Consider the following 25,404-nt stretch of genomic DNA (forward strand, 5'->3'; position numbering starts at 1 on the left):
AACCAGTGTCCAGTCTACAAAGAGGAGGGTCAACATAGAGGAATCATTTCCTCCATGCTTCCAAGCGAAGCCAACCATGGTCAAGCAGGACATTTGACTTATCTTCATATAGGCGGGACTGGTAAGAGAAAGGAGCCAGGGGCTCCTCCCGAGCCCATGTGACCCCTGAGGAACCAATCCTCAAATGACCTTAAGAGTAAAAGTAAATTGGTTTACATGAGCCAATTGTAGGGTCTTAAACACCCAAAAGGAAAGTATAACCAAAGATTAAATGGGTCAATACAATTTTTAAGAGTCCATATGTATAGCTAAAGGCTACGTAACAAGAAAGAATGCTAGATAGGAAATATGTTCCTTTGAGTTGTCGGCCAGGGTAGCCCAAAAGATTCCCAAACAGTAACCAAGGATAGAATTGGGAAAATGAACCTCAGTCCCCAATCATATCTAAAGGAATATTGACAACTGATTGCTGCTAGATGAGGAATGGCTGATTTTCCTAAAACAAGGATATCTAAATAGGCTGACTAGATTCAGCAGATGGACAAGCACTAGGGAAGGGCTGGGGGCAGAGAAAACTCAGTGGACAGTAACAGGGATGAAAAGGTATATGGAGGGGCAATGGGCTTGTAGGACTCTGTTTTCATATGGTCATGCACTTCCTCATTGGCTCTTACAGTCTTTCTGCCTTCTCTTCCACAAACCACCCTGAGCCCTGCATTGGTGAGGTTTAATACAGGAGTCCTATACAAGGACCAGCATTCTTCACTTTCTTAAAATAAAAGTAAAAAGCTGTAATTTTTGATGATTATAGTTAAGCCTGTTATTATTAATAGAATAAACATTCACAGATAATTATATATATAAACAGAAATTTGAAACACACAGTGAACAAATAGTGTCAAAGTGTAGTTAGATTCAAGGAATTTTCTAAATCACAAGAGAACCTGGCTAGTTATCTTAGAATAGTGTATTTATATGTGACTTTTAAATTTTTAAAACTTTCTCAAATTGAGAGCTTGTAGCTTTTATACAAGAGTAATGAACTATAAAATCTGAGGTATGATCAGGATAGTGGCAAGGAAAGTGTGTAAAAGGGAATGCCAATCAAGACTGGTGAATTGAGTTTTAACTAGAACCAATGGGAAAAGGAGAGGACAGGAATGAACTCCTGAGGGTGGTTCAATGACCCACACCTGCACTCTCACACACAGTAATAGTAAAAACATAATTAAAGAAGACATACACATATATTTATATATATATAAGCAAAATTGAATGATGTGTTCTATACTTATTTATTCAGGGCTTTATAATTTTGATTCAGCATGGATGGCAATAAATGGGTCCTCAGCTGAGTTACTTATGGAAAACTGAGCCGTGCCATCCCCAGAAACCTGGACTTCAATTCCTGTGCAACTGCCATTGCTTTTGTCTCCAGAAATGACATCACAGTATGTGCCAGCAGGAAGACCAGTCTGTAACTTTGCTGACAGTGACCTGAAAGCACAAAAAGTTAATATTTAAATTAAGTTCAACACAGTCAAGTGCACAAGGAACAACAACGTCTAAAACAGATGCCAGAACTTTGTGCTGTGGAAATGTAAGCAGAAAAGGCCTCGGTGAGATAATCCAAAACCCAAGACATCTCTAGTAGGAGTGAAAATATTTTCTGCAACTATTCCTTTTTTTACAGCCTAGCAGATTCCCAGGCTGTAGGGAATGCTATCAAGCAGTGAAAATCAAAGAGTATCAGTGCAGGTTTCAGATAAAACCACCAGCTGTGAGGAACATACTCATTTAAAATTTGTCCTCTGCTGACCTAAAGAAAACGCTAATTAATTTTAGGAAAGGTAATGGCATCATTTCTCCAAAACTTACTTGCTTGCATGTGTCTAAAAGAACTGGGGCTAGAAGGTAAAATAATCATGAAGAATAAAATATCATGAAGAAGTATAGATATACTTCAAAAACATTTATCATAGAGAAATAGAGACCGGAAGACTGTTTATCAGAAGAATGGATAAAATAACAGTTGACATTCAGATACACTAATTCTCATTCTGTACATTCTTTAGTGATTTTTGTCACTTATGCCTATGTGTTTTATGGGGTGCATTTTAAGAGCATTAAGTATGAATGTATAGGAACGACATTCTAAGAATACACAAGAGTTCACCTGAAATATGGGGAAAATAGAAACATGGGACAAGAAACATAGAAACTTTGTATTTTCTGCAATTTTCAGATCTCTTTGCATTCTTAAATTCATTAATATAAAAATTCTCAGATATGAATATTTCTAATGATCAGGGAAAGTAAAGAAAGATACACAAATATAACAGTAAAAAAAATCCTCTTTCAATTGGTATCTACTTACCAGTCATCATTATTAAAGACAATGAAGCCTCTGTTTCCTCTTCCAAAAGCTACTTGGTTGCTACCATTGTCCCACCAGTTTGCAAAAGGCTGGCCATTAACTACATTTCTGAAGGCAACCATGTTCCTATAAGCACAAACATGTCATATTCTGGTACCCCAAAGTGTCAATGATTTAAAATGAAATGTTATGGAATGAGATAATATTTCACAGAACATGTTCCCACCTGATTTGCCGCCACCGATGCTCACACACCCAGCCGTTTCCGCAAGTGGTATCTGCATTAATGGTCACTTCTTTGATGGCACCGTTGTTATTTGGTGGTCCAATCCAATCATTAACATCCTTCATTATTGAAAATATTTCAGGTTTTTAATACATATGTATTTACCTGTTCCTTTTCCATCCTTTCATACCCAATCAGTTGGGCTATTTGTATGTGAGCTTTCTATTTAGAGTCTAACTCCTTCACATCTTTATACACTTGGCTGAGTCTTTATCATCTGTGTATGTGCTGGTTCTCTACTACCTTATTTCAAACACCTAGAGCAATTTTTCAGCCTCTCATAATTTCCTGTGTGATAGCATCTCAATACCACTATCAGCTCTTCTGTGTTGCTCAAAAGGCAAGAATATCCATGTCAGGAACACGAGGATTAAAGCAGAGCTGCAGGTTAACTCTGGCTTAGAATACTATTCAATGCTTGTAACATTTCTGTGCCTGAGTTTCTTTGTTGTAAAGCAGAGAGATGCTGTGTGTTTGCTATAAAAATTAAACAACGTACATTAAAAAATATGGATGGAATAACTCCCAAATTGATATTATTTAATCTCAAACTACCTTTATGGTAAATATGCTAATTATTACATTCTAATATTCATTAACAAATTTAACAAACTTTAAATAAGCATTTTGATGGAAAGATATTTCTAGGTTGAAAAGCACATGGTAAATCTTGGCCAGATATTCATCGCAAAATTTTAATAGCTAATGAATTATGGATAAGTCTGAGATATTTTAACATATATTCACATGCTAAAGGTGTGTATACATGTGTATCTGAATGAATATATGCAAAGGAAAATGGAAAGAATCTGTGATTATTGATTATGATTTATCAGTTCATCAGAGCTTGACACAATTTAAATAATCCTACATGAAAGCTTTTCCACAATGTTGTATGATTTTATAAACAGCTGAGGTGTTCTAAAACAGAAAAGAATATAGAAAAAAAATATTTTTCTAACTTATACTAAGGAGACATTCCTATTTTACCTTTATAGTTTCTGTATTTATCTATAATCTTCAGGTTAAATGGAAAAATTCCCAGATTTTTCAATTTTATATAGCCTTGTTTCAAAGTTGATTGTTTTTTATGTATCTAACAAGTTCCCAAATACTTTTCTCATCATTACCGTTTGTGAAATAGTTGGCAAATTTCTGTTCTTTGACTCTCAAAACTTACTCTCCCTTCTTATTTTCCTTAGTTAACCTCAGATCAAATGAATTATTTATACCCATTTCATAAAAAAATTAAACTATTTACATTCATCATGTCATAGGCAGAATGTGTTTAAATTTTCAGGTGTTAGTATATACAAACCCCATGTCTACTCTACAAAACAGGGATTTATCAAACATACTAGTTTACTTTCTGAAAGTTGTTTCTATTTATAATTTTTTACTCTCAGGTATATCTTTACAATCCTTATATTACAAAAACATAGGGAACAAATGCTTGATAATAAATATTGCATGTGTAGCTTCAAGTGATATAAAAACAGAACTGCTTTTTTAATTTATTTTTTTATCTGTACAAGTGTATTGCCTGTGTGTGTGTGAGTGCACAATGTCCTGCAAGGCCGTGGAGGTTAGAAGAGGGCATTGGATTCCCCTGGATGGTTATTACCACCACGGGGATCCTCTCCAAGACCAGCAAGTGTTCTTAACCGCTGAGCCATCTCTCCATCCCCCCAAAACTGCTTCTTTTCTTGAGAAAAAATGTATTTTGAACATTGCTAAAACTTACTTTTCCATTCACAAAATTTCGATCCCAACGGTAACTTGACATGACTCGTGTGAAACCATACGGGTGAGCCAGCATGAATCCAACAGCCATTTTATACATTCTGAGGGTCACAAAATAATATTACAGGAGACAAAAAAGAGTAATTTTTGCTGTGATAAATGGCAGGTTGCAAACAGCAAAAACTTTATTTTTCCTACCTAGCGTCCCAGAATGTCAGAATGGATGCTCCTCCAGCCCCATGTCCTCTCTGATTATCATGGTTATCCACAAAGACAAGGGCTCTGTCGGTAGGCATCATACCCCAACCTTCTCCCCAGTTCCTATTAAAAAAATGCATGCATTATTTTTTTTTTAATGATTTAGTATAATTTAAATCTGCAACTGTATATGGCATTGGCTTAATTCTTTAATTAAATGATTTTTTTCATAAAAGTATCATATGTAGATGTTCATATACACCTATGTAATTAACAAATGGTTTCTATGCTAATATGTGTGGGAACATTATTTGGAGTTCATTCATGTTACCATAGAATAGACTAATATTTTAAAAATTCGACTAGAGTATTTCAGCATATTTAAATGTCCTTGAAGAGGGTAAACATTCATATCACATGAAAGAGAATGAAAAACTGGATTCAAATCTGTTCTGTTGTGTGTCCTGACTTCAAAATTTCAAAGTATTTTTTGATGTGTTTAAATTCAATAGTATGGTCAAAATGTAAGTACACTAAGTAGTATTCTCTTAATAATAACCTGAATTTCATATATTATAGAGAAACATTATCAAAATTTAGTACACTCATACTGCAAGTAAAATCTTTTGATGATGTTTACAGTTCCTAGAAGGCATGCTCATGATTGAAATTTTAAATATAAAAGTAAACTTGGAGTTAGGGGAACAGTAAACATTGGTAATACATTTATTGATAGAGAAATAAATTACAGTGCCCTATAATGGTAACTCAAATTGAGGCAAAATGGCACTAGGTCCGTGGTAGAAAAAAATGACAAATTGTTGTGTATTTACTTCAAGTAAGCCATCTTCTCTCCATTCCACTTGCGGATAACTGTGCCCAGTTTTGCTCCAAACTTGAATTCTGTCACACGGCCATTTCCAAAGTACTCACTGCTTTTAATTGCCTCACCACCCAGATCAATAACCTGGTAGAGATACAGGACAGCCGTTTGAATAAAATAACCTTAAATCATCAAAATGTAAAAATAATATAATATATGAAGTTTTAAGACATTTATTCTATTGGAATTTTTAATTTCTATATTGAAAGAAACCAAAGGTCACTTCTAGTCCTATAACATGATTGACATAAGTGAGGATTCAATAGCTCACATTAAATTAGAACTCAGATCAACATTTTCAGCACTTTTAAACTCATTTCTAGAAGGAAACAAGGATAACTGTTATCTTTCACTCACTTCAAAGACAATATTTCCTGCATAGAAAATGTCATCTCTTGATGTAAATACTTACAGAAGTAGTAACAACATTCAGAATTCAAACTTAGACAAACTGGCTTGAGAAAGCAACATCTATGTTTTTCCACCATCAATGAAATTTACAAGCTAAAATAATTCTCCTCACTACCTTGGAACCCACTGTGTTAAAGAATTAAGCATGTCATCTCTGAAAATAAAAAGTTAAAGAGTGCTGAAGTAGGAAAGTGATCACACATTAAGTGAATTCTGTCATCTATTTACAAGGTACAAGCCTGGTATCATTCTAAACACACATGTTAGTATTGCTTTACCTCTTGAAAAATGAATGGTCTACTTCCTGGACAGAACCATGTTGTATTTAGATTATGCAGTTTATCCAGAATTGCCTTTATGTCTTCAGGCCACATGTGCTTAGCAGCATCAAGTCTGAACCCTGCCACACCAATGTCAATGAGATGGTTCATATAGTTAGCAGTCGTGTTGCGAACATAATCTTTCTCAAGGGCAAGATCCAGAAGACCAGACAGACGACAATTTCTGACCTGTGGAGGCAAAAAATGCAGTGATTGAATTATGCAACGTCTACTGTCAACTGAGATTGTATTTACTATACTCATTCAGCCACTGATCAGCACATAGGTTCGTGATGACTTTATATAGGGCTTTGGGAAAATTAATATTTTACTGCAGAAAAACCCTTCGTATATTTTCTAATATAAAAATTGAAAGAATTATAAATAAAATAGATGAACATTTTAATTTATTACAGAATTTTGTCTGTCATCCTTTCCTGTCTTTCATTCCTCTCTCTTTTTCATTTTCCTTCAACTTTCTTTCCTACCTTTCTTTCTTTCTTTCTTTCTTTCTTTCTTTCTTTCTTTCTTTCTTTCTCTCTTCATTTTATGCAGTAAAGAGTAGCAAGCCAATGACTTTGTAAATGTCAAGCACGTGCCTTGCCACTGAATTCCATCTACAGCCCCATGATAAGGGAAAGTACTGGAATATTGATTTGAGTTTCCAATCTTTTTTAAGAAAATATTTTATTTATTTTTATTTCATGTGTAAAAAAATGTGTTTTTTAAATGTTTTATTTTTATTTTATGTGTACTGCCTACATGTAGATAAGTGCACTATGTCATGGAATGCTCGTCGAAGACAGAAGAGGTTATCAGATCTCCTGAAACGAGTTACATGGACGGTTGTTAGCTGTCGTGTGGGTGCTGAGATTCGAAACCAGCTCCTCTGCAAAACCAACCAGTGTTCTTAACTGCTGAGCCATCTCTCCATCCCCGAGTTTCTAATCTTTAAGCATTCTCTCCTGGAAAGCTCTTATCATAAAAAATCGAACCTATGCCAAATACTAGGTATTCCGTAACGGCCACCTGCGCACATAACGGTATTGAATGTTTTTTTCTGACCATTACGTTCTTATTACCTCATTAGCGTCGTTATAGTTATTAATTTCTCCATTGCATTTGCCATCGTTAAAATCCCAGCCAGAGTACGGAACTGCTGGAAAGTCCCTGTTGTTAGGGTTGTAGTAACTTCCACAAGTGCTGCTTGTTCCCGCGGGGTTGCCTGAGCCGCACATGTGATTGATGACGGCATCCACATAAATGCGGACCTGAGAAGATAAGTGTGCGCCTCAGTTAGAAATCTAACTCTGCATTGGATGACCGCTACAATATGCTAAGGAGAACCCAGAGTGTTCTGTTTTGTATTGTTTGATTGTTTCTTCGGGCTGTTTTGTACTTTATCATACACAAGAACAAAATTCTAGTGTGAAAGGAAATTTTCTGAAATGAATACCAACAACAGTCTTAATATTTACTCAAGAATTTACATTATTATGAGTGGAGTAAAGAGAAACTTCTTTAACTACAAACTAAAGGAAAGATGAATTTCTGAAGAAGTAGGCATCAGTAGAAAAATTGAAACCTATTTATATGAAATTCCACGGGATCACAGTGAGAAAGCAGTAAGACAGTACTCTCTGTTCAGTACCTTAAGAGAAGGTGGATATTTGCGATCATTATACAGAAAAATAACCTTTCTGTGATAGAGAACAATGTTGTAGAAGAAAGCTCTGGAGTTGTGGGAGTACAGAAAAGTCACATAAATTGTGACTGTTGTTGATATACCTGGTACAGTTGCTCACCAGTGAGTGTTACTAGGAAGTATATGTTGTTATAAGGGCTAAGAGCCTGTTCTATTTTGTTTCTCCATTGCTGTGACAAAACGTTCTGACAGATACCAACATGGGGAGGAAAGGGTTTATTCAGCTTACATATCCCAGGTCACAGTTCATCAGGGAGCCCAAGGTAGGAACTCAGGGCAAGAACTTGGAGACAGGAGCTGGAGGGCAGGCCATGGAGGAACACTGCTTACTGACTTGCTCCCTGGCCTCTGATCAGCCTGCTTTCTTATTCAACACAGGCCCATTGGCCCAGGGCAGCACCATCCACAGAGGGCTGGGCCCTCCCACATCACTAATCAAAAAAAAAAAAAAAGAAAAATTGCCCCACAGACATGGCCACAGTCCAGTCCTATGGAGGCAATTTCCCAACTGAGATGCCCTCATCCCAGGCGTGTCAGGTTGACACTAAAGCTATCAAGCACAGGGCCAAAGTTTTGATTCATAAATATCCCTCTTTAAACAGTTAAGAGGACATTTGGAAAAATTTTCAAAGGGTGATCATAGGCTGCAGTGGGCATTTGGAGTTATAAATCAAACAAAAAGTAAAAATACTGACTTATGAAACTAATCACACTAAAGAAAACAGAGAGAAGTATTTCATACATCGTGATTTAGAAGCAAACATGAATGTACTCACACCAACATTGTTGCACCTCGTCACCATGTCTCTGAATTCGTTTTCATTTCCAGACCTTGTGCAGATTTTGTAGCTAATCGGTTGGTATCTTTCCCACCAGGGCCTTGAAGGGTTGTTAATCACAGCATTTTCATTAGGTGGAGAGACCTATTAATAAAAATGATTATAATGATTATCATAATATTGCTTACTTTACATAAAATGATCCTGCAGAAACTAATCAAGGATCCAGTGCTACTTCTTAGGTCTGTGTGTGTGTGTGTGTGTGTGTGTGTGTGTGTGTGTGTGTGGCATTTCTCTATGACCTGGGACACTGACAGCACATGGGGAAGTCCTCTGATGTCTCAAAACAAAATATAATGGTGCCTGCTAGAAAAATTTTCCTCCAGAAAACGTAAGTGGGAAGTAAAATTATGCTCCTGATTCACTAATATCGACTAGCATGCAGTTTTATATAAGCTCAGTAAACTCTGCGACTTAAATCGTGAACAACATTTACCTGGACCCCTCCAAATCCATTGGGACCTAAGTATCGCTCACATTCCTTGGCAATATCAACCCAGCGCCACTCAAACAGGTGGACGATGGAAGTCCGGTGGCACTGAGTGCAGGGGGGGTGATATTGCGCCCAGCAGAACCCAACGAGTGAGAGCAGCAGAAGGAACTTCATCTTGCTTGAAGTTGTCACTGTTCTGTCTAGCATTTATTTATATTCCTCCGAAAAACGCATTTTATGCCATAAATGTTAATGAATAAATATTTAGATTACAAGGTGTTCATTTTTAATCTAAAAGAGATTATCAATAATGATGTTAACAGGTGAAGAACATTCAGAAAATCCCACAGCAAGATAAACTGAATGTCCTTGGTAGACACGCATTGTGTGGTTAATGTTAGATCTAATGTCTGATGTTCTGCACAAATACAAGGAAAATTACAATCGGTGCCAAATAGCTATGCATATCTATCTGAAAACATTTGCAAAATTCCCATTCCAAATAGAATCTGATAATCAAATCTGTTCTGTTTTGTTTCCCACACTCAAAAATAATTTTAATTATTGAATGTGTGCTTAATATTTTTGAAACTGCCAAGCATGGAGACACACAGCTACAATCCCAGAGCTGGAGAGGATGAGACATGAGGTCTGTGAGTTCAAGGCAAGCCTGGGCTCCATAGCAAGGCCTTGCATAGAAACAAATAAAGAAGTTATAGATGACATGATATTGAAACGTCCAAGATTTTAGAAGTAAACATTTTACCCTCCAGCAATCATGGATTAATCTGTGGCCAAAAGGAGCTGCATTGTGAAAATGATAGTTTTCCCCCTTAGCCAGATTTCTTTTTATAACCCATATAATACTGAATAAACAAAATTTATTATTTTTCTATCTTATATTAGTGACATTCTATGAGACAGACTTGTATTACAGTAGTAATAAACTTCTCCCACTCATTCAACCAGGACTGAGCATGTTTCCTTGTATGGTCAAGCCCTGATGTTGATAGGGTTCGAATGATAAACAAGGCCGATGTGTTCCATACCAGAAGTGCCTGTTAAGAGAAAGAACAGAACATTTGCAAATAAACCTCATTATAGTCATCATGATTATTAAATAACTTCAGATGGAATGTAATTAGTGAATTTGTTTAAAGATTTTTTTTTTTAATTTTACCTGTATGAACATTTTGCTTCCATGAATGTAACTGCACCCTTTCATGCTTGCTGGAGATCAGAAGATAGTGTCAAGAGCAGTCAGTGCTCTTAATGGCCAACTCTTCAGGATTACACATCTACAGTGGAAAATCTACACCTTAGGCTCATGTAGCACAGAAGCAGGGCTTAGAGAGCATACTAATGCATCTCTCACTCTCATCAGTGAGCTTCTTCAATCTACAGAGTATGATACACACAGAAGGCCACAACTGGCCAAACTGTAGAGAATAAGAGACTATATATTGTGTGTCACTGGATAGGAATCCTATATTGGTTTATGTCTGGATTGATTGTTAAAGGTTTCTTTTCCCTGTTATTAATCTTGTTTCTGGAGGCATTAACTTTTATAGCATGGGCTGGAAATATCAACTTTTTAAAATATCTCAGCTAGAGATAATGGTCTTTAACTGACTCAATCATGTTTGTTTTAAATTTTTTCCTCCTTCTTTCTTTCTTTCAGAAAGCATGATTATCGTGTGCCATTAAAAAGGGAGTTATGTCCTGATAGATTGATGCCCTGATAAGCCTTACACTGGTGTTTCCTCTTGGACAAATAAAAATAAGTAAAATTAATAGATGAACTTATAATACATATTCAGTGATTTTAATTACAATACAGATTGTTTAAGTATGGTCAATGAGAGTTTGATAAAATGTTAAAAATTTTCTAGAGAACATTTTAAAAAACTATATGGTGTAAGTTCACAGGCGCAAGTTCCCAGAAACCTGGAAAACTCTGTTTCCTTGTGGGCATTCACCACCCCTGGCTCTTACAATCTTTCTGCCTTGTCTTCCACAATGTCCCCGACTCCTGGGTAGGCAAAGTTTAATACAGGAGTCCTATCCACGGTCACACACTCTGCAGTTCTTGTTTTCTTCCCATTGACCAGTTGTGGCTTTCTGTGTTAATCACCATCTGTTTCATAAGGAAACTTCTCTGGTGAGAACTGACAGATTCATTTACATGTGTGTGTGTGTGTGTGTGTGTGTGTGTGTGTGTGTGTGTGTGTCTGTTTGTGTCTGTGTGTCTGTGTCTGTGTCTGTGTGTGTCTGTGTATATAAAGGCCAAGAGACTCTAATTGGTGTCCTGACTTGTCATTCAGTGTGGGTCCATGTCCTAGAACCTAGTAATGATACCAAATATTGTATCCTTGAGAGAGACTGGCTCTCCCTGTCCCAGATTCCATCATTTTTCTATGGTTCCTTAGGCAAGGTTGGGTTTCTTACCAACTTCCCCATAATTCCATGAGAATTATGCATGCTGTCACCATTTCTGTGATGTCATATGAGTAACTGATGAGCTCTATGGAAAACTCTTATTTCCTGTGGTCATCTACCAACTCTGGCTTAAGAATTTTTCTATTCTGTCTTCCATAATGATTCCTCTCACTCTGGAGTCAGAATTTTGAAGTGTCCTATTAGGGTTAAAGACTGTGCAGACTCTGGCTTTCTGCACATTGGCCATTTTGGGTTTCTCTGTTAATCAGCATCTGCTGCATAAGGATACTTCTTTGCTCAGAGCTCAGAAATGCATTCACATATGGGTATAATAATAAGTTATTAGGTGTCATATGAAGAAGTTTTAAAAGGTTAGGGATATGTTGGGCTTAGCAAAGGAGGGGCTACAGAGAAATGCAAGTAACACTAAAGTCCTTTAGAAAAACTCATATGAAAACCTACCACTATAAACCTTCTTTATATTCATATACATATAGAAAGAGATTAAAAGGAGCTACTTATCACAGAGGGACATTGCCCCTACTAGGCACCATAGATTAACAAAATGAATCCCCAATGTCAGCAATGCACACCTTCTCTTGAACTGTTGACTAGGAGCTCCAAAAACCCTCAAGCACAACTGACCATTTCACCTGCTCTTGTTTACCATTGAGAAAGTAATGGTAAGATCATATTCCTGAAGACACAATATACATGGACTTTATAGCAAACAACGAGATTTTTCTCATTCCTATATGCCTATAATTTGTAGATTTTCTCATTTCATGTTGTCCCACATTTCCTAAATACACCATTCCTGGTTTTTTCTTTTTTTTAATTTTGCATAGTCTTTGCTTAAGGAGCCCAGATCTTCAACTTTATCTTCCAGTCTTGATAGTCTGTTTCCATTTCAGTCTGTTTCCATTTCATTCATTATGCTTCCGACACTTTCTCCTGTTATTCCTTTTTTTAATTTTATTTATTATTTTTATTTTATGTGTGTGCTTGTATTGGCTGCATGTAGGTAAATGCACCCATGTCGTCCAATGCCCATGGAGGACAGAAGAGGCCGTCGGGTCCCCTGGGACTAGAGTTATGGACAGTTGTTAGCTGCCATGTGGGTGCTGGAATTTCAACCTGGGTCTTCTGCAAGAACCACCAGTGTTGTTAACCCCTGATCCATCTCTCCAGTCCCCATTTCATTTTTTTAAATAAATAATTTTATAGAGAATATTGCACATGGATATAAGGTGTTTTGATCAAATCCATGCCCACTCCCTCCCCTCCAACTCCTCCCATATCTCCCCATTACTTTTTTCTGTTAACTTCATGTACTCCTTCTTTGGTTTATTTATATTTTTAATGGGGCTTCTGGCTACTCTAACATTCCCCCTACTGAAGAAGTAAACCTAAAATCTTTTAAAGATTAGATAAAACCTCCTAAATATTTTCAACATTTTTCGCCTCTGGAACAGAATAGGTTGCTAAGAGGCCCAAGGATATTTTGAGTTTTAGCCAAGAAACTGGCAACTTTTCTTTGGGGTCTTTTTATAATAACTGCCTAGCAAATTCCTACCTCCTATTCTTATCACACCATCTTCTGAAGAGGTTACTCAAATTGTCAATAAGGAATTGGGACACAGACCACTCTGGCCTCTTCCATGCTGAACAGGGTGAGGTAACTGGAGTACCCCTTCAGTGGGTCTATCTAAAAGACTCCCAAGTTGCATAAGTCTTATGGCGAGGTGGAAAAGAAAGTCTTTGAATTGTGAATAGGAGATGTGAAGGAGAAGTAAAGGCAAGAGTAATTAGCATTACTAGTTCTAGACAAAGAACTAGAAAAAGTCAGAACAAGGCAATTTTCAAATGTGCATTGGAGCATCCATTTGATTTCTTGACCAGGACTTCCAAAAGCATCCCTTTATTGGGTTCCTCTTCATTTTTCTTTTTTCTTCCAAGGCTGGACTCTAGAGTGACGGATTCAGGATTTTCTTTCAGGTATTTTGATAGCTGTTGGAGTGGTTAGAATCAGTGTCAGTTCCCTCTAAAAGGCTTCAAGATAGGGGGAGAAAACAAATGTATCCACCATTTTTGAATAACAGCTGCTTGTCTCCCTTAGCTGCAGGTAGGCACTACTGTATTGGAGACCAGGATTTGAACTCTTACATCTGAGCAGCACTTTCTGGTAAGGAACAAAATCATCAATGAGAAAAGATGCTAAAGAACTTTTTATATAGACTTAAGCCTAATGTCTGGGAAGTTTAATCCCTTGAATTCTTAAAGAAATATACTGATGAATTTTGTCTTTGATTATACTTTCCTTTTGGATGTTTAAGACCATAGAGTTGGCCCAAATAAATCAATTTATTATTACATTTAAGGTCGTTTGAGGATCTGTTCTTCAGGGGTCACATGGGCTTGGGAAGAGTTCCTGGCTCCTTTTTCTACCAGTTCCATCTATGTGAAGATAAGTCAAAGGTCCTGCTTGACCATGTCTGGCTTCACTTGGAAGCATGAATGAGATGTTTCCTATGTGTTGACCCTCCTCTTCGTAGACTGGACACAGGTTCAAGTCCATCTCATGGGGTCTCCATGGCCTCCCTGAACAAGAGGACAGGTGTCTCACCACAGTTGCAGGACATTTTCAGACATGTTCCATATTCCCCTGGAACTTGGTCTACCTTGGAGGGCAATGGGCAAAAACCTTCCTTTAAGTCCCTCAGACCACATTAGTATAGGTCTCAAACAATGGCTGTTAAACATCCAATAAGTTTACTTCCATCAGTCTTGTACTTTTAATTATCATGTGCTATGTAGAGAAGGTTTGGGTAAAAAACAAATATTCTCAGAGAACCTTTGACTAGACGTATATTTTGTTCCTTAAACTGGTTGACTAAACTATGACCATGGACATTTTAAGATTATGTGTATATTATTTTTGTCTCATCCTTTATATATCGTAATGAACCTAAACAGACTTGCATCACTGGCTTAACCTTTCTCATTTTTTCTATTTTGGAAAATATCTACATTCCCATATCCTTTTAACACCTTTTGCATTCTCATTTTTTAAAATAATTTTGAGACATAATAGCATTAACAAATAAATTTTCCATCTGTTGTGAGACTTCTTTACCTGGGGATGCTAAGCAATGTTTATACTTTTTCAAAGTTCTAGTGCCAAGCCATTGTTTAATTAATGTTTTACTGAGGAACCAATGAATTTCTGGTTTATTTAGTTTTCAATTCTGTGTTCATTCCTGTTTGGGTTTTCTTCACTATTTCTAACTCTTTAAGGAATTTGCTTTTCATGTTACTGTTTTTGATATTTCATTAAGCCACATATTTGTATATTCTTGGGCTTCCATCATAAGTTAATGCCTTTCCTCTTTGAGTTCTTTGAATTGTTTGTGTTTTCTTGAAGTTCTTTGATCATGTGGTATGATTGCTCCTTTAAATTATCTGTCCTGGGGTTCTTCTGGGTGTTCTCAGTGCTGTGCGTCTGTAGGAACATTGGATTTTGTTGCAAATATATTTTCTTGCTTTTTATATTGTTTTGTGTTTTTGCAATTCTCTTTAAAGACAGGGTCTTCCATAGCCCCAGACTGCCTGGAACATTCTATGTAGACTATGCTGGCCTTGATCTCATAGAGATTCCCCTGACTGACCCCAGAGTGCTAGGATTAAAAGTTTGCCACCAACAAGCCAGGCTTTCCTCTTTATTTTGAAGAAGTTCATTTGATTATTTGGAAGTATATTCAGTGGATTAGCAGGCAGATACAATGGAAAAAAGATATGCTAAAAAGAAGCACATTAGTAAATGAAGTTTTACTGTCATGAAGTTTTTAACTAATAATAGGGAAAGAACACTAAATATTCAAAGAGATATTTTTTAAATGAGGTTCACCCAGTGATTTCCCTTCCCAGCACACAGACCTACACACAATTTCTTGATATATAGTCAAGGCATATGGCTTCAACTTTCTGCTATCCTGCACAGTGCAATAGCAGTCACACACACACACAAACACACACACACACACACAAAACACAAAACAACAGCCAAACATTAAAAATAAGTATATATGAAGAAAGATGCAGATAGGGTTGGGTCTTTTTAATGAAACTACGGTAATATTAGGAATCACAACTGAAATTACTAATGGAGCAAACACTCTGAACATAACAGATGCTTTTCTTTGACAGTTTATGTAAATAGATCAATGAACAATGGCTGGGATTTCAGTTCTTCAAACCCAGAACTTGACATCCAATAAGGTAACAAAAAGATTAAGACAGAGTCTTAACACTGAGAAACTAAAAAAAAAATTGTATAAATGAAGGAAAGGAAATAGCAAAGATGGAATAAAGAAGTGCCTTCCATATAGAGAAGTCAATTGTTCCCAGAGAACCATTTTTTTTTTTTAAGTATGAAGGAACATTGCAAGAAGTACAACTGGCGTAGCTGAATTTCAGAATCAGAAAATGAGAGAAGCATGACTATAGCATGTGACATGGGGCTGATCTGGTAAAGAGCTGAGAAGCTTCAGAATAAAATTTCCATATGAGCCTCACACTTGATCATTCCAAATGTGAAACTATAATAATTCAGAGAATTACTTTAAAATAAGCTACTTTTTTCATACTGAATGTTCCCGTAGTCAAGGAAAGTAACTTATACTTTCAAAAATTATCATATTTAAACAACTTAAGGCAAATAGTACTGCCATCCTAAGGTGTTTTATTACAGGTGTATAAATATGTTTAAATGATATAATGCTATCAATCATTGCTATGCTGTCATCTTTATTATTGGTTTTTCCAATACTGTTATAAACGTATGATCTGCTCCCACTTTAGTGTAATCACTTTGATATTCTATCATTCCAATCCACACTTTCCAGTGTGCAAAAATATTCTCTCTGTTATTCAGAAATATTTATGTGTCCTCGAGGAGAGCAGATGAGGATCAGAGGCAATCTTACCCCATTTTGCTGCACATTTCCTCTGTCTTTGTGTGTGTGTTTTCCTGCACAAGCAGGGTAAAGGAAGACTTATTTTAGTTCTCCAGTGCCTCAGGAGCACATTTGGATTCACAGCCTCTGCTGGTCCCTCAGCACCTTTTCTGGAGTGGCCTGATCTCAGGACTCAGGGATCTCAGGACAGTGAAGACAACAGTACTGGTGGTGTCAGCAATGAGGGCCTCATCAGAAGGTGAGTAGTGACAGCACAGTTGGAGATGTTGAATCAGATCATCTTTCCAGTCATCTCTGACAAGTTCTACAAGGATGTTCTTGAAGTTGGTAAGCTAGTAAATTCTTCTATTTCAATAATACAGCTATAAGTTCAGTGTGCTATAAGGTACATCTTTCTTGGTATCAGAGGAAACTTTATATCATGTTATTAGGATGTATTACATGTAACCAAAGAGTCAGCATAGGAACTACCTTGTGAAATCATATCCTGATCATCTGTGAGAAGGATGGCTCTTCTGACAATGTCTATGTGCTTGTAGGACTCTGTTTCCATATGGTCATGCACCTCATACCTGGCTCTTAAACAATCTTTTTGTCACCACTCTTCTGTGATGGTCCCTGAGCCTTCTGTGGGTACAGTTCAATAAAGGGGTCCTGTCCAAGGACTAACATTCAGAGGACTCTTGATGTCTACACTTTGGCCATTTGTGAGCTTTTGTGACCTGACCCTCCACTACATGGTGGAGCTTCATTATTGAGAACTGATTCATTAGTGTCCTCTTCTTTAACCCTGTTCTATGGTCCAGGAGCCTTAGGTATAGAGGTTGCATTGTAGATGTGTCACTTAGGTCTGGGCAGTTCATACACAATGTTTGTGTGTGACCAGTTGTGGTATTTGGTAATAATCTCTGATGGTGCAAAATATGTATCCTTATATTTACAGACACAACTACCAGTCATAACTCATCAAAGAAGCAGATTTTGCACCAACCAAAGACTATTACCAAGTTCTATGACTGGTCACACATGGACATTATCAAGTTTTTAACTGACTCTCTTCTTAAAATCCTGCTTTCACCTAGAAACACAGAGCCTACAACATTGGTTATTTCAAAAGCGAAAGGCAACCACACAATATCCTGTTGTTTAACTCACAGACAGATTAAATGTATCTTTAGTACAATGAATTTTTAAATGTAGTTAAATTCATTTACACTGAGCATTTGTACATTTCATACAATAGTACTTAAATTTAGAACCCTTCTTCCATCCATGCCCCTCCTGACAGGACCTCATGTATTCCACTATACATGTTCAGTCCTATCTAGTCGAGCTTTTGTACTCAGATGTCTTTTGGTGAAAATTCATCCACTAGAGTCTAGTTATCCTATCTAGAGATCATTGGTAAGGCCTATCCTCCCACATCAAGTAGTTATCAGTATCCAGTAGTTCCTAGACTAAGGTCAACCCACCACCCGTTTCCCTTGCTCCACTCTGGGCCCTTGTTTGACTGAGTTGGCATGGGTCCTCTGCTCCGTGATACCACTGACATAAACTCAAATGTCCATGCTTTCAGGGCCTAAATGATGTTTTTTCACTATGTTCATGGACCAACCGTGGCTCTTACAATTTTCCATCCCCTCTTCCACAATGGCCCCTGAACCGTGGGTGGGAGAGTTTTGATATAGGAGTCCAATCCATGGACATACACTCTGCAGTCTCTTATTCTTAAAAGTTAGCCAGTTGTGACTTTTTGTGTGCATCATACTCTGTTGTGTAAGAAGGCTTCACTGGTGGGAGTTGAGGGATGCACTACTCCCTGTTTCATTATGTCCTATGAATCTTAGTTGTAGAGGTTCCCACTGTAGATTTGTCAACTGGGACTGGGCATCTCTCTGATCTATCTGCTCTGTGTCTGACCAGTTGTGGGGTTTTCATGTAGCCTCCATCTGTCATGGAAAGAATCTCCTTTGATGAGTGGTATACAGTATAATTGTCTGTAATATAAGAATGCATATTTAGCATATGGTAAGAAATTTCATTTCCCTAGAGAAGACTCTGTGGAATGCAAATCCCTAGACATTGCCTTCAATCTATCTTAACACCTTCTGAGCGCTCCCAGGAGTTGGACCACTGCTATCCTTCTAAAATCACTAAGCTTATTTAGGTTTTAAATAAAAAAATTTTACTCCCTCTGTTTGTGGATGTGTGCAGCAGCGCACTGTAATAGTAGGTTCAAACTATTTCTGTTAGACTGCTTTTTGGCTTATGTCTGGATTGATGGTTAGAAGTTTCTTTTCCCTGCTATTAATCTTATTTCTGAAGAAGTTAACTTTCACCGTATGGGCTGGAAATATCAATTTTTAAAAATATCTCAGATAGAGATAATAATCTTTAACTGACTCAATGATGTTTATTGTAATTTTTCTCCTTCTTTCTTTCAGAAAGCATGATAATCATTTGCCATTAAAAATGGAGATATGTCTTGATAGATTCATACCCTGATATGTCTGATGCTGGTGCTTCCTCTTGAACAAATAAAAATAAGCAAAATTATTAGATGAACTGTGACACATTCAGTGTGTTTAATGACAGTTAATACAGGTTGTTAAAAGTATAGCCAATATGAGTTTGATAAAATTTGAAAATTTTCTAGAGAGCATTTTAAAAGAATTTATACTGAATTTTTGCAATTTTCGTAAACTAAAATTTGAAGGTATTTAGGTCCCTTCCTGTATCCTCACTTCCCCTCATGACGGCTGCCAAATTTAATGTACTCTATCTACCATGTATATCTCCTAGTCAGGGATAAACTCTCTGTATCCTCTTGTTCTCCGCCCATTGACCAGTTGTGGCTTTCTATGTTAATCACCATCTGTTGCATAAGGAAACTTCTCTGGTGAGAGTTGAGAGATCCAATAACATATGGATATATTTATGTGTATATATAATATATGCCTATAGACTCTAATTGGTGTCCTGACTTGTCCTTCATTGTGGGTCCATGTCCTAGAACCTAGTAAACATACCAAGTATTCCATCCTTGAGAGAGATCGGCTCTCCCTATGCCAGTGTCCATCATTTTCCTATGGTTCCTTAGGTAGGGTTGGGTTCCTTAACAACCTCCCTATGTCTATGCTGGGATTTTGTCTGGTTTGAGCTTCCATGAGAATTATGCATGCTGTCACCATTTCTGTGAGTTCATATGAGTAACTGACCAGCTGTATGGAAAACTCTGGTTTCCTGTGGTCATCTACCACCTCTGCTCTAAGAATTTTTCTGCTCCCTCTTCCATAATGATTCCTCTCTCTCTGGAGTTAGAATTTTGAAATAGTATCCTGTTCAGGGATAAACACTGGGCAGCCTCTGGCTTTCTGACCATTGGCCAGTTGTGGATTTCTGTGTTAATCACCATCTGCTGTATAAGGATACTTCTTTGATGAGAGCTCAGAAATGCATTAACATAGGGGTATAACAATAAGTCATTAGGTGTCATAATAAAGTAAGAAGGTTTAAAAGGTTAGGGAATGGTTGGGCTTGGCAAAGGAGGGTCTACAGAGAAGGGTAACTGACACTAAAGCCTTTAGAAAAAGTCATATGAAAACCTTCCACTATAAAAGCTTCTTTAACTATATTCATGTATGTATAGAAAGAGATTAAAAGGAGCTACTAATAGCAGGGAGACATTGCCCCTACTAGGTACCATAGGCTAACAAAATGAATCCCCAATGCCAGCAATGAATGCCTTCTCTTGAACTGTTGACTGGGAGCTCCAAAAACCCTCAAGCACAACTGGCCATTTCACTTGTTCCTGTTTATTCACGAGAAAGTAATGGTAAGACCCTATTCCTAAAGACACAACATATATGGCCTTTATAGCAAAGTACAAGATTCTTCTCTTTCCTATATGCCTATAATTTGCTCATTTCATGTAGTCCCTCATTTCCTATGGATTCATTCCTGTTTTTTTTTTTTTTTTTTTATTTTGCATAGTCTTTGATTAAGGAGACCAAATAGTCAACTTTATCTTCCAGTCTTGATATTCTGTTTCCATTTAATTCATTATGCTTCTGAAGCTTCCCTGTTATTTCTAATTGATTTACTGAGTTTTTCAATTCTGTGTTCATTTCCGTTTGGGTTTTCTTCACTATTTCATCTCTTTAGGGAATTTGCTTTTCAAGTTATTGTTTTTGATGTTTCATTAAGCCACATGTTTGTATATTCTTGAGCTTCCGTCATGTTTATGCTTTTCCTCTTTGAATTCTTTGTGTTTTCTTGAAGATCTTTGATCATGTTTATGACTGTTCGTTTAAATTCTGCATCCTGGGATTCTTCAGATGTTTCTCAATGCTGTGCACTTCTGTGGGCATATTGGATTTTGTTAGGGACATATTTTCCTCTTTTTTATATTGTTTTGTGTTTTTGCATTGCCCTTTAAAAGCATGGTCTCCGACAGCCCCAGCCTGCCAGGAACTTACTATGTAAATTATACTGGCCTTGATCTCACAGCAGTTCCCCTGACTCTGACCCCAGAGTGCTGAGATTAAAAGTTAGCCACCAACAAGCCGGGCTTGCTTCTTTATTTTGAAGAAGTTCATTTGATTATTTGGAAGTATATTCCATGGATTAGCATGGGTTAGATATGCTAAAAAGACGTACATAAGTAAACCTAAGAGTCATGAAATTTTGAACTACAAATAGGGACAGAACACTAAATATTCAAAGATATTTTTTAAATGAGGTTCACCCAGTGAATTCCCTTCCCACTGCACAGACCTACACACACAACTTCTTGACACATAGTCAAGGATGTGTTTTCAATGTTTTACTATCCTGCACAGTGCAATAGCAGTCACACACACACACAAACACACACACACACACACACACACACACACAAAACAACAGTCAAACATTAAAAATAAGTATATATGAAGAAAGACGCAGATAGGGTTGGGTCTTTCTAATGAAACTATGGTAATATTACAATGGCAACTGAAATTACTAATGGAGCAAACACTCTGAACACAACAGATGCCGTTCTTTGACAATTTATGTAAATAGGCCAATGAACAATGACTGGGATTTCAGTTCTTCAAACCTGGAACTTGACATCCAATAAGGAAACAAAGAGATTTAAGGCAGAGTCTTAATTTTGAGAAAATTTTAAAGATTGTATAAATGATAGAAAGGGAGTAAGAAAGATGAACACATGCCTTCCATACAGAGAAGTCATTTGATCCCAGAGTACCATTTCTAAAATAAGGAGGGAAAATTGCAAGAAGCACAACTAGTGTGGCTGAGTTTTAGAATCAGAAAATGAGAGAAGCGTGACAATAGCATGTGACATGGGGCCGATCTGGTAAAGAACTGAGAAAGTTTCAGAATAAAATTTTCATATGAACTTCACACTTGATTATTCAAAATGTGAAAATGTAATAGCTCAGAGAATGACTTTAATATAAGCTACATTTTTCAATCCTGATTGTTCCCATAATCAAAGAAAAGTAAGTTATACTTACCAGAATTGTTATCATGTTTAAACAACTTAGGGCAAATAATAGTGCCTTCCTAGGGTGTATGGTTACAGATAAATATAAATATGTGTAATTGATACAATGCTATTAATCATTGCCTTATATTTTTATTTTTATTATTCGTTCTTCTGATAGTGTTATGAACATGCTCTGTTCCCACTTTTAGAATAATCACTTTATATTCTGTCATTCCAGTTCACACTTTCCATTGTGCATAAATATTCTCTGTAGTCCAAAATATTTTTTGATTGCTCAAGGAGAGCAGATGAGGATCAAAGGCAATCTTACCCCAATTTTGCTTCACATTTCTTCTTTATCTTTTTGTGTGTTTTCCTGATCCTCCTTTTCTTCTCTGCCTCCCTCCACACCACCACTCTTTTTCCTTTGTAGGGTTTCTGTCACAGCCATATTGTATATAAAATATACTTCTCTTCATTATCGCATGAATTATCTCATTATCTCATGAACATTGGGCAGTTCTATGGGCAGCTGCGCTCTCTCTCTGGGCGCAGCCGTATGCTCACTCCCTGCAGGTCCGCAGACTTCCCAGCAGCTGCTTTGGGTCCCGCGTCTCTGGGAGTGGCGGTAGCTGATGACTACCGCAGTTTCTCTTGCTGCTGAGCTTTCCCTGCTACTGGAGCGTTTGTCCAGTCGAAATCCCGTCCCTAATACACCCGTATGCCTTTCCTCAGGATAGTGGGGCTCCTGGCCACTGAACCCCACAGGGAAGAGGCACGAGGACGGCGAAGCTAGAGTGTCCATGGGTCGGTAACGGAAGGTGCTGTCCTCCGGAGGAATTAGGTCACTGGTACACAAGACTCAAAGGCTCAAGGCTTAGTTTTAGTCTGTACAGCTTTATTATCTGAGACCCAGTTCTCTGATATCTCTGATCTCCCTGAATTCCTGGGCCCGGTTTCCCTAAATTCCCGGCTATTGAGAGAAGACTAAGATTTTTATACCATGGGGGTTATGGTAAAAGCCTTGGCTGTTAGATGCTTTTGCTTGTGAAAAGTGGGCTTCTGCCAAACAGTTGTCTGCTAGGAATTTACAGGAAGGTATGATACCTTTTCAGAGTCAAAGGCCACGTTAATGTTCAGGGCACTCATGGCGATACCTCAAAAGGAGAGGCAGGAAAGATGCCGGGAAGCACTTTGTTATGTAAAGGAGCCCGCAGCACATCCCGAGCTACAAGAGCTATCCAGCGTGAAGAAGCTTTGACTTTTGCATAACAAAGGTCTCCCAACACAGTTCTTTTAAAATCAAACTATTTGGAGATGGAGAGATGGCTCAATCGTTAAGAACACTGCGTGCTCTTGCAGAGCATTGGAGTTCAGTTCCCAGCACCTGCATGTTGTCTAACAGCTCTCTATAACTCCAGATCCAGGGATCAGCCACCTCCTTCTGACCTCCATGGGCACTGCATGACATGGGTGCTGTTACTACATGAAGACCATACATTTATAGACATAAAATAAAAAATAGATAAAATATTTTTAAAATTGAATTATTCTTTCTACCATTGCATTTAGGTTTATTATTATAGCAAAGCTCAATTGCAGGCATGATTTAGAGAACTGCATCAGCACCCAAGTATAAGTGCCAATATACAGATATATAAAAATATAATACATTTCTAAGTACCAGCTATTGTCAAATAGTTTTCTCATTTTATCTAATTTTCACCTAAGACAAGCAATCTCTCTGTGTTGGAAACCTTACACACTAGACCTTGAAAGAACTAAAGTATATTTCTCTCTTGTGAGAAAAATCTGCAAACAAATTCCTGATATCTCTGACACAAAGAAAGATGGACATGAAAGCTAACAAAACGGTTCATCAGGTAAAGACTTTCATAACCAGAGAGACTCTCATAACCAGACTCCCATAACCATCTGTATGACCCACATCCTGGAGGCAAGGAATTGACCCCTGTGGGTTGTCTTTTCACCTCCACACATTCACATTTTGATTTTTGATTTTGTTTTGGTACTTTATGCTTGTTTGTATGTCTCTGTTTTGTTTGTTTATTTGTTTATTTATTTGTTTGTTTCAGACATGGTCTACCATTGTACAGAGCTTCCCTAAAACTTGCTATATAAACAAGACTGGCCTTGAACTCACAGATACTCTCCTGCTTCTGCCTTTCAAGTGCTGGGATTAAAGCCTTGAATCACCACATCTGGAACGCTGCACTTTTTTGTGGCTTGCTGGTACCTACAGACCTACACACACACACACAAACACACACACACACACACACACACACACACACACATAAAAAATTGAAAGAAATATTGTTGCTTCCTGAAACAAAAATCCTTAGAGTAGCTATGATACTTATGAATATAAATATTCTGTTGTCCATATTTCTTGCACTGCATTACAAAGCTGAGCTTTATTCTAAAGCTTTATGGTAATTATAATGTTTAAATGACTAACGAGATTTGTAAAAATTTGAAATATAGGAAGAGTCAATCAAAACTATAAATTTATGATAAAACCACGTAGAAAATTACTACTTTATAAGCTATCATAAAAACATGTTTTAACATAAAAGGAAATTTGAATCACAAAGCTCTGTAAGGGTAGATATCTCTGCTCCAGAGGTCAGAGATTCTAAAGCAAAATCCCACTGCCAGGTATGGCATACCTTCACAGGAACCCAAAACTGTACGTTAGTGGCTAGTGCCACTGATTTTTTTTGTCCATCCGAACTGTGTACTAAGACCCTACTGCTGATGAAAACACATACTTTGATTAGAAATCAAGCTGAAAGTCAACTGGAAGCCTTCTCCTTGCTGACTAGCTTTTACAATGCTGGAAGTTTCTTCACAAGTTCTTGGGAAAAAAATAAAGGTCAACAATGATATAATCCTGCTTTGAATTTTGTGTGCTGTATTGACCTGCCAGGCATGATTTTACCTCAGGTAAAACAGTGACACATTTCTAGTGCTAAGCAACAATTTCCTGATTGAGCTCATGAATTATCCATGGGAGGGAATATATGAGTGGTACTGTAAACTTTGCAGAAACCTATGAAATGGTAGGTCACAAACCCCATGAGGAATCTACACCATGTTTTACTAAATGAACTTGTAATTAAACTGCCCTTTAAATACTTATGTTTTTATCCCTAGACAAGTGGAACTTTCTACCTTTATCAGGGAGGCTTCTTTAGCATTGGACAGTGGTAAAGCTGAGACTTGTAACTCATCAAATTGTTGGGAAGAATGTTGAATGTTCACCCCTAAACAGGA

General features: G+C 37.2%; 1 protein-coding gene across 1 annotated transcript; it reads right to left on the reverse strand.

Annotated features, from left to right (window-relative positions):
* Positions 1-1,307: 1,307 nt before the first annotated feature.
* LOC103751671 (pancreatic alpha-amylase-like) lies at positions 1,308-9,369 on the reverse strand. The gene is made up of 10 exons (XM_008855172.1): positions 9,199-9,369; positions 8,700-8,846; positions 7,301-7,489; positions 6,339-6,407; positions 5,438-5,571; positions 4,605-4,727; positions 4,408-4,507; positions 2,604-2,722; positions 2,378-2,503; positions 1,308-1,497 (listed from the first exon to the last, which is right to left on the reverse strand). Exons 1-10 carry the CDS (start codon positions 9,367-9,369, stop codon positions 1,308-1,310), a joined length of 1,368 nt encoding a protein of 455 aa, XP_008853394.1.
* Positions 9,370-25,404: the final 16,035 nt, after the last annotated feature.

Source organism: Nannospalax galili, unplaced genomic scaffold (genome assembly GCF_000622305.1).
Source record: "Nannospalax galili isolate Female #2095 unplaced genomic scaffold, S.galili_v1.0 scaffold1828, whole genome shotgun sequence".
Taxonomy (NCBI): domain Eukaryota; kingdom Metazoa; phylum Chordata; class Mammalia; order Rodentia; family Spalacidae; genus Nannospalax; species Nannospalax galili.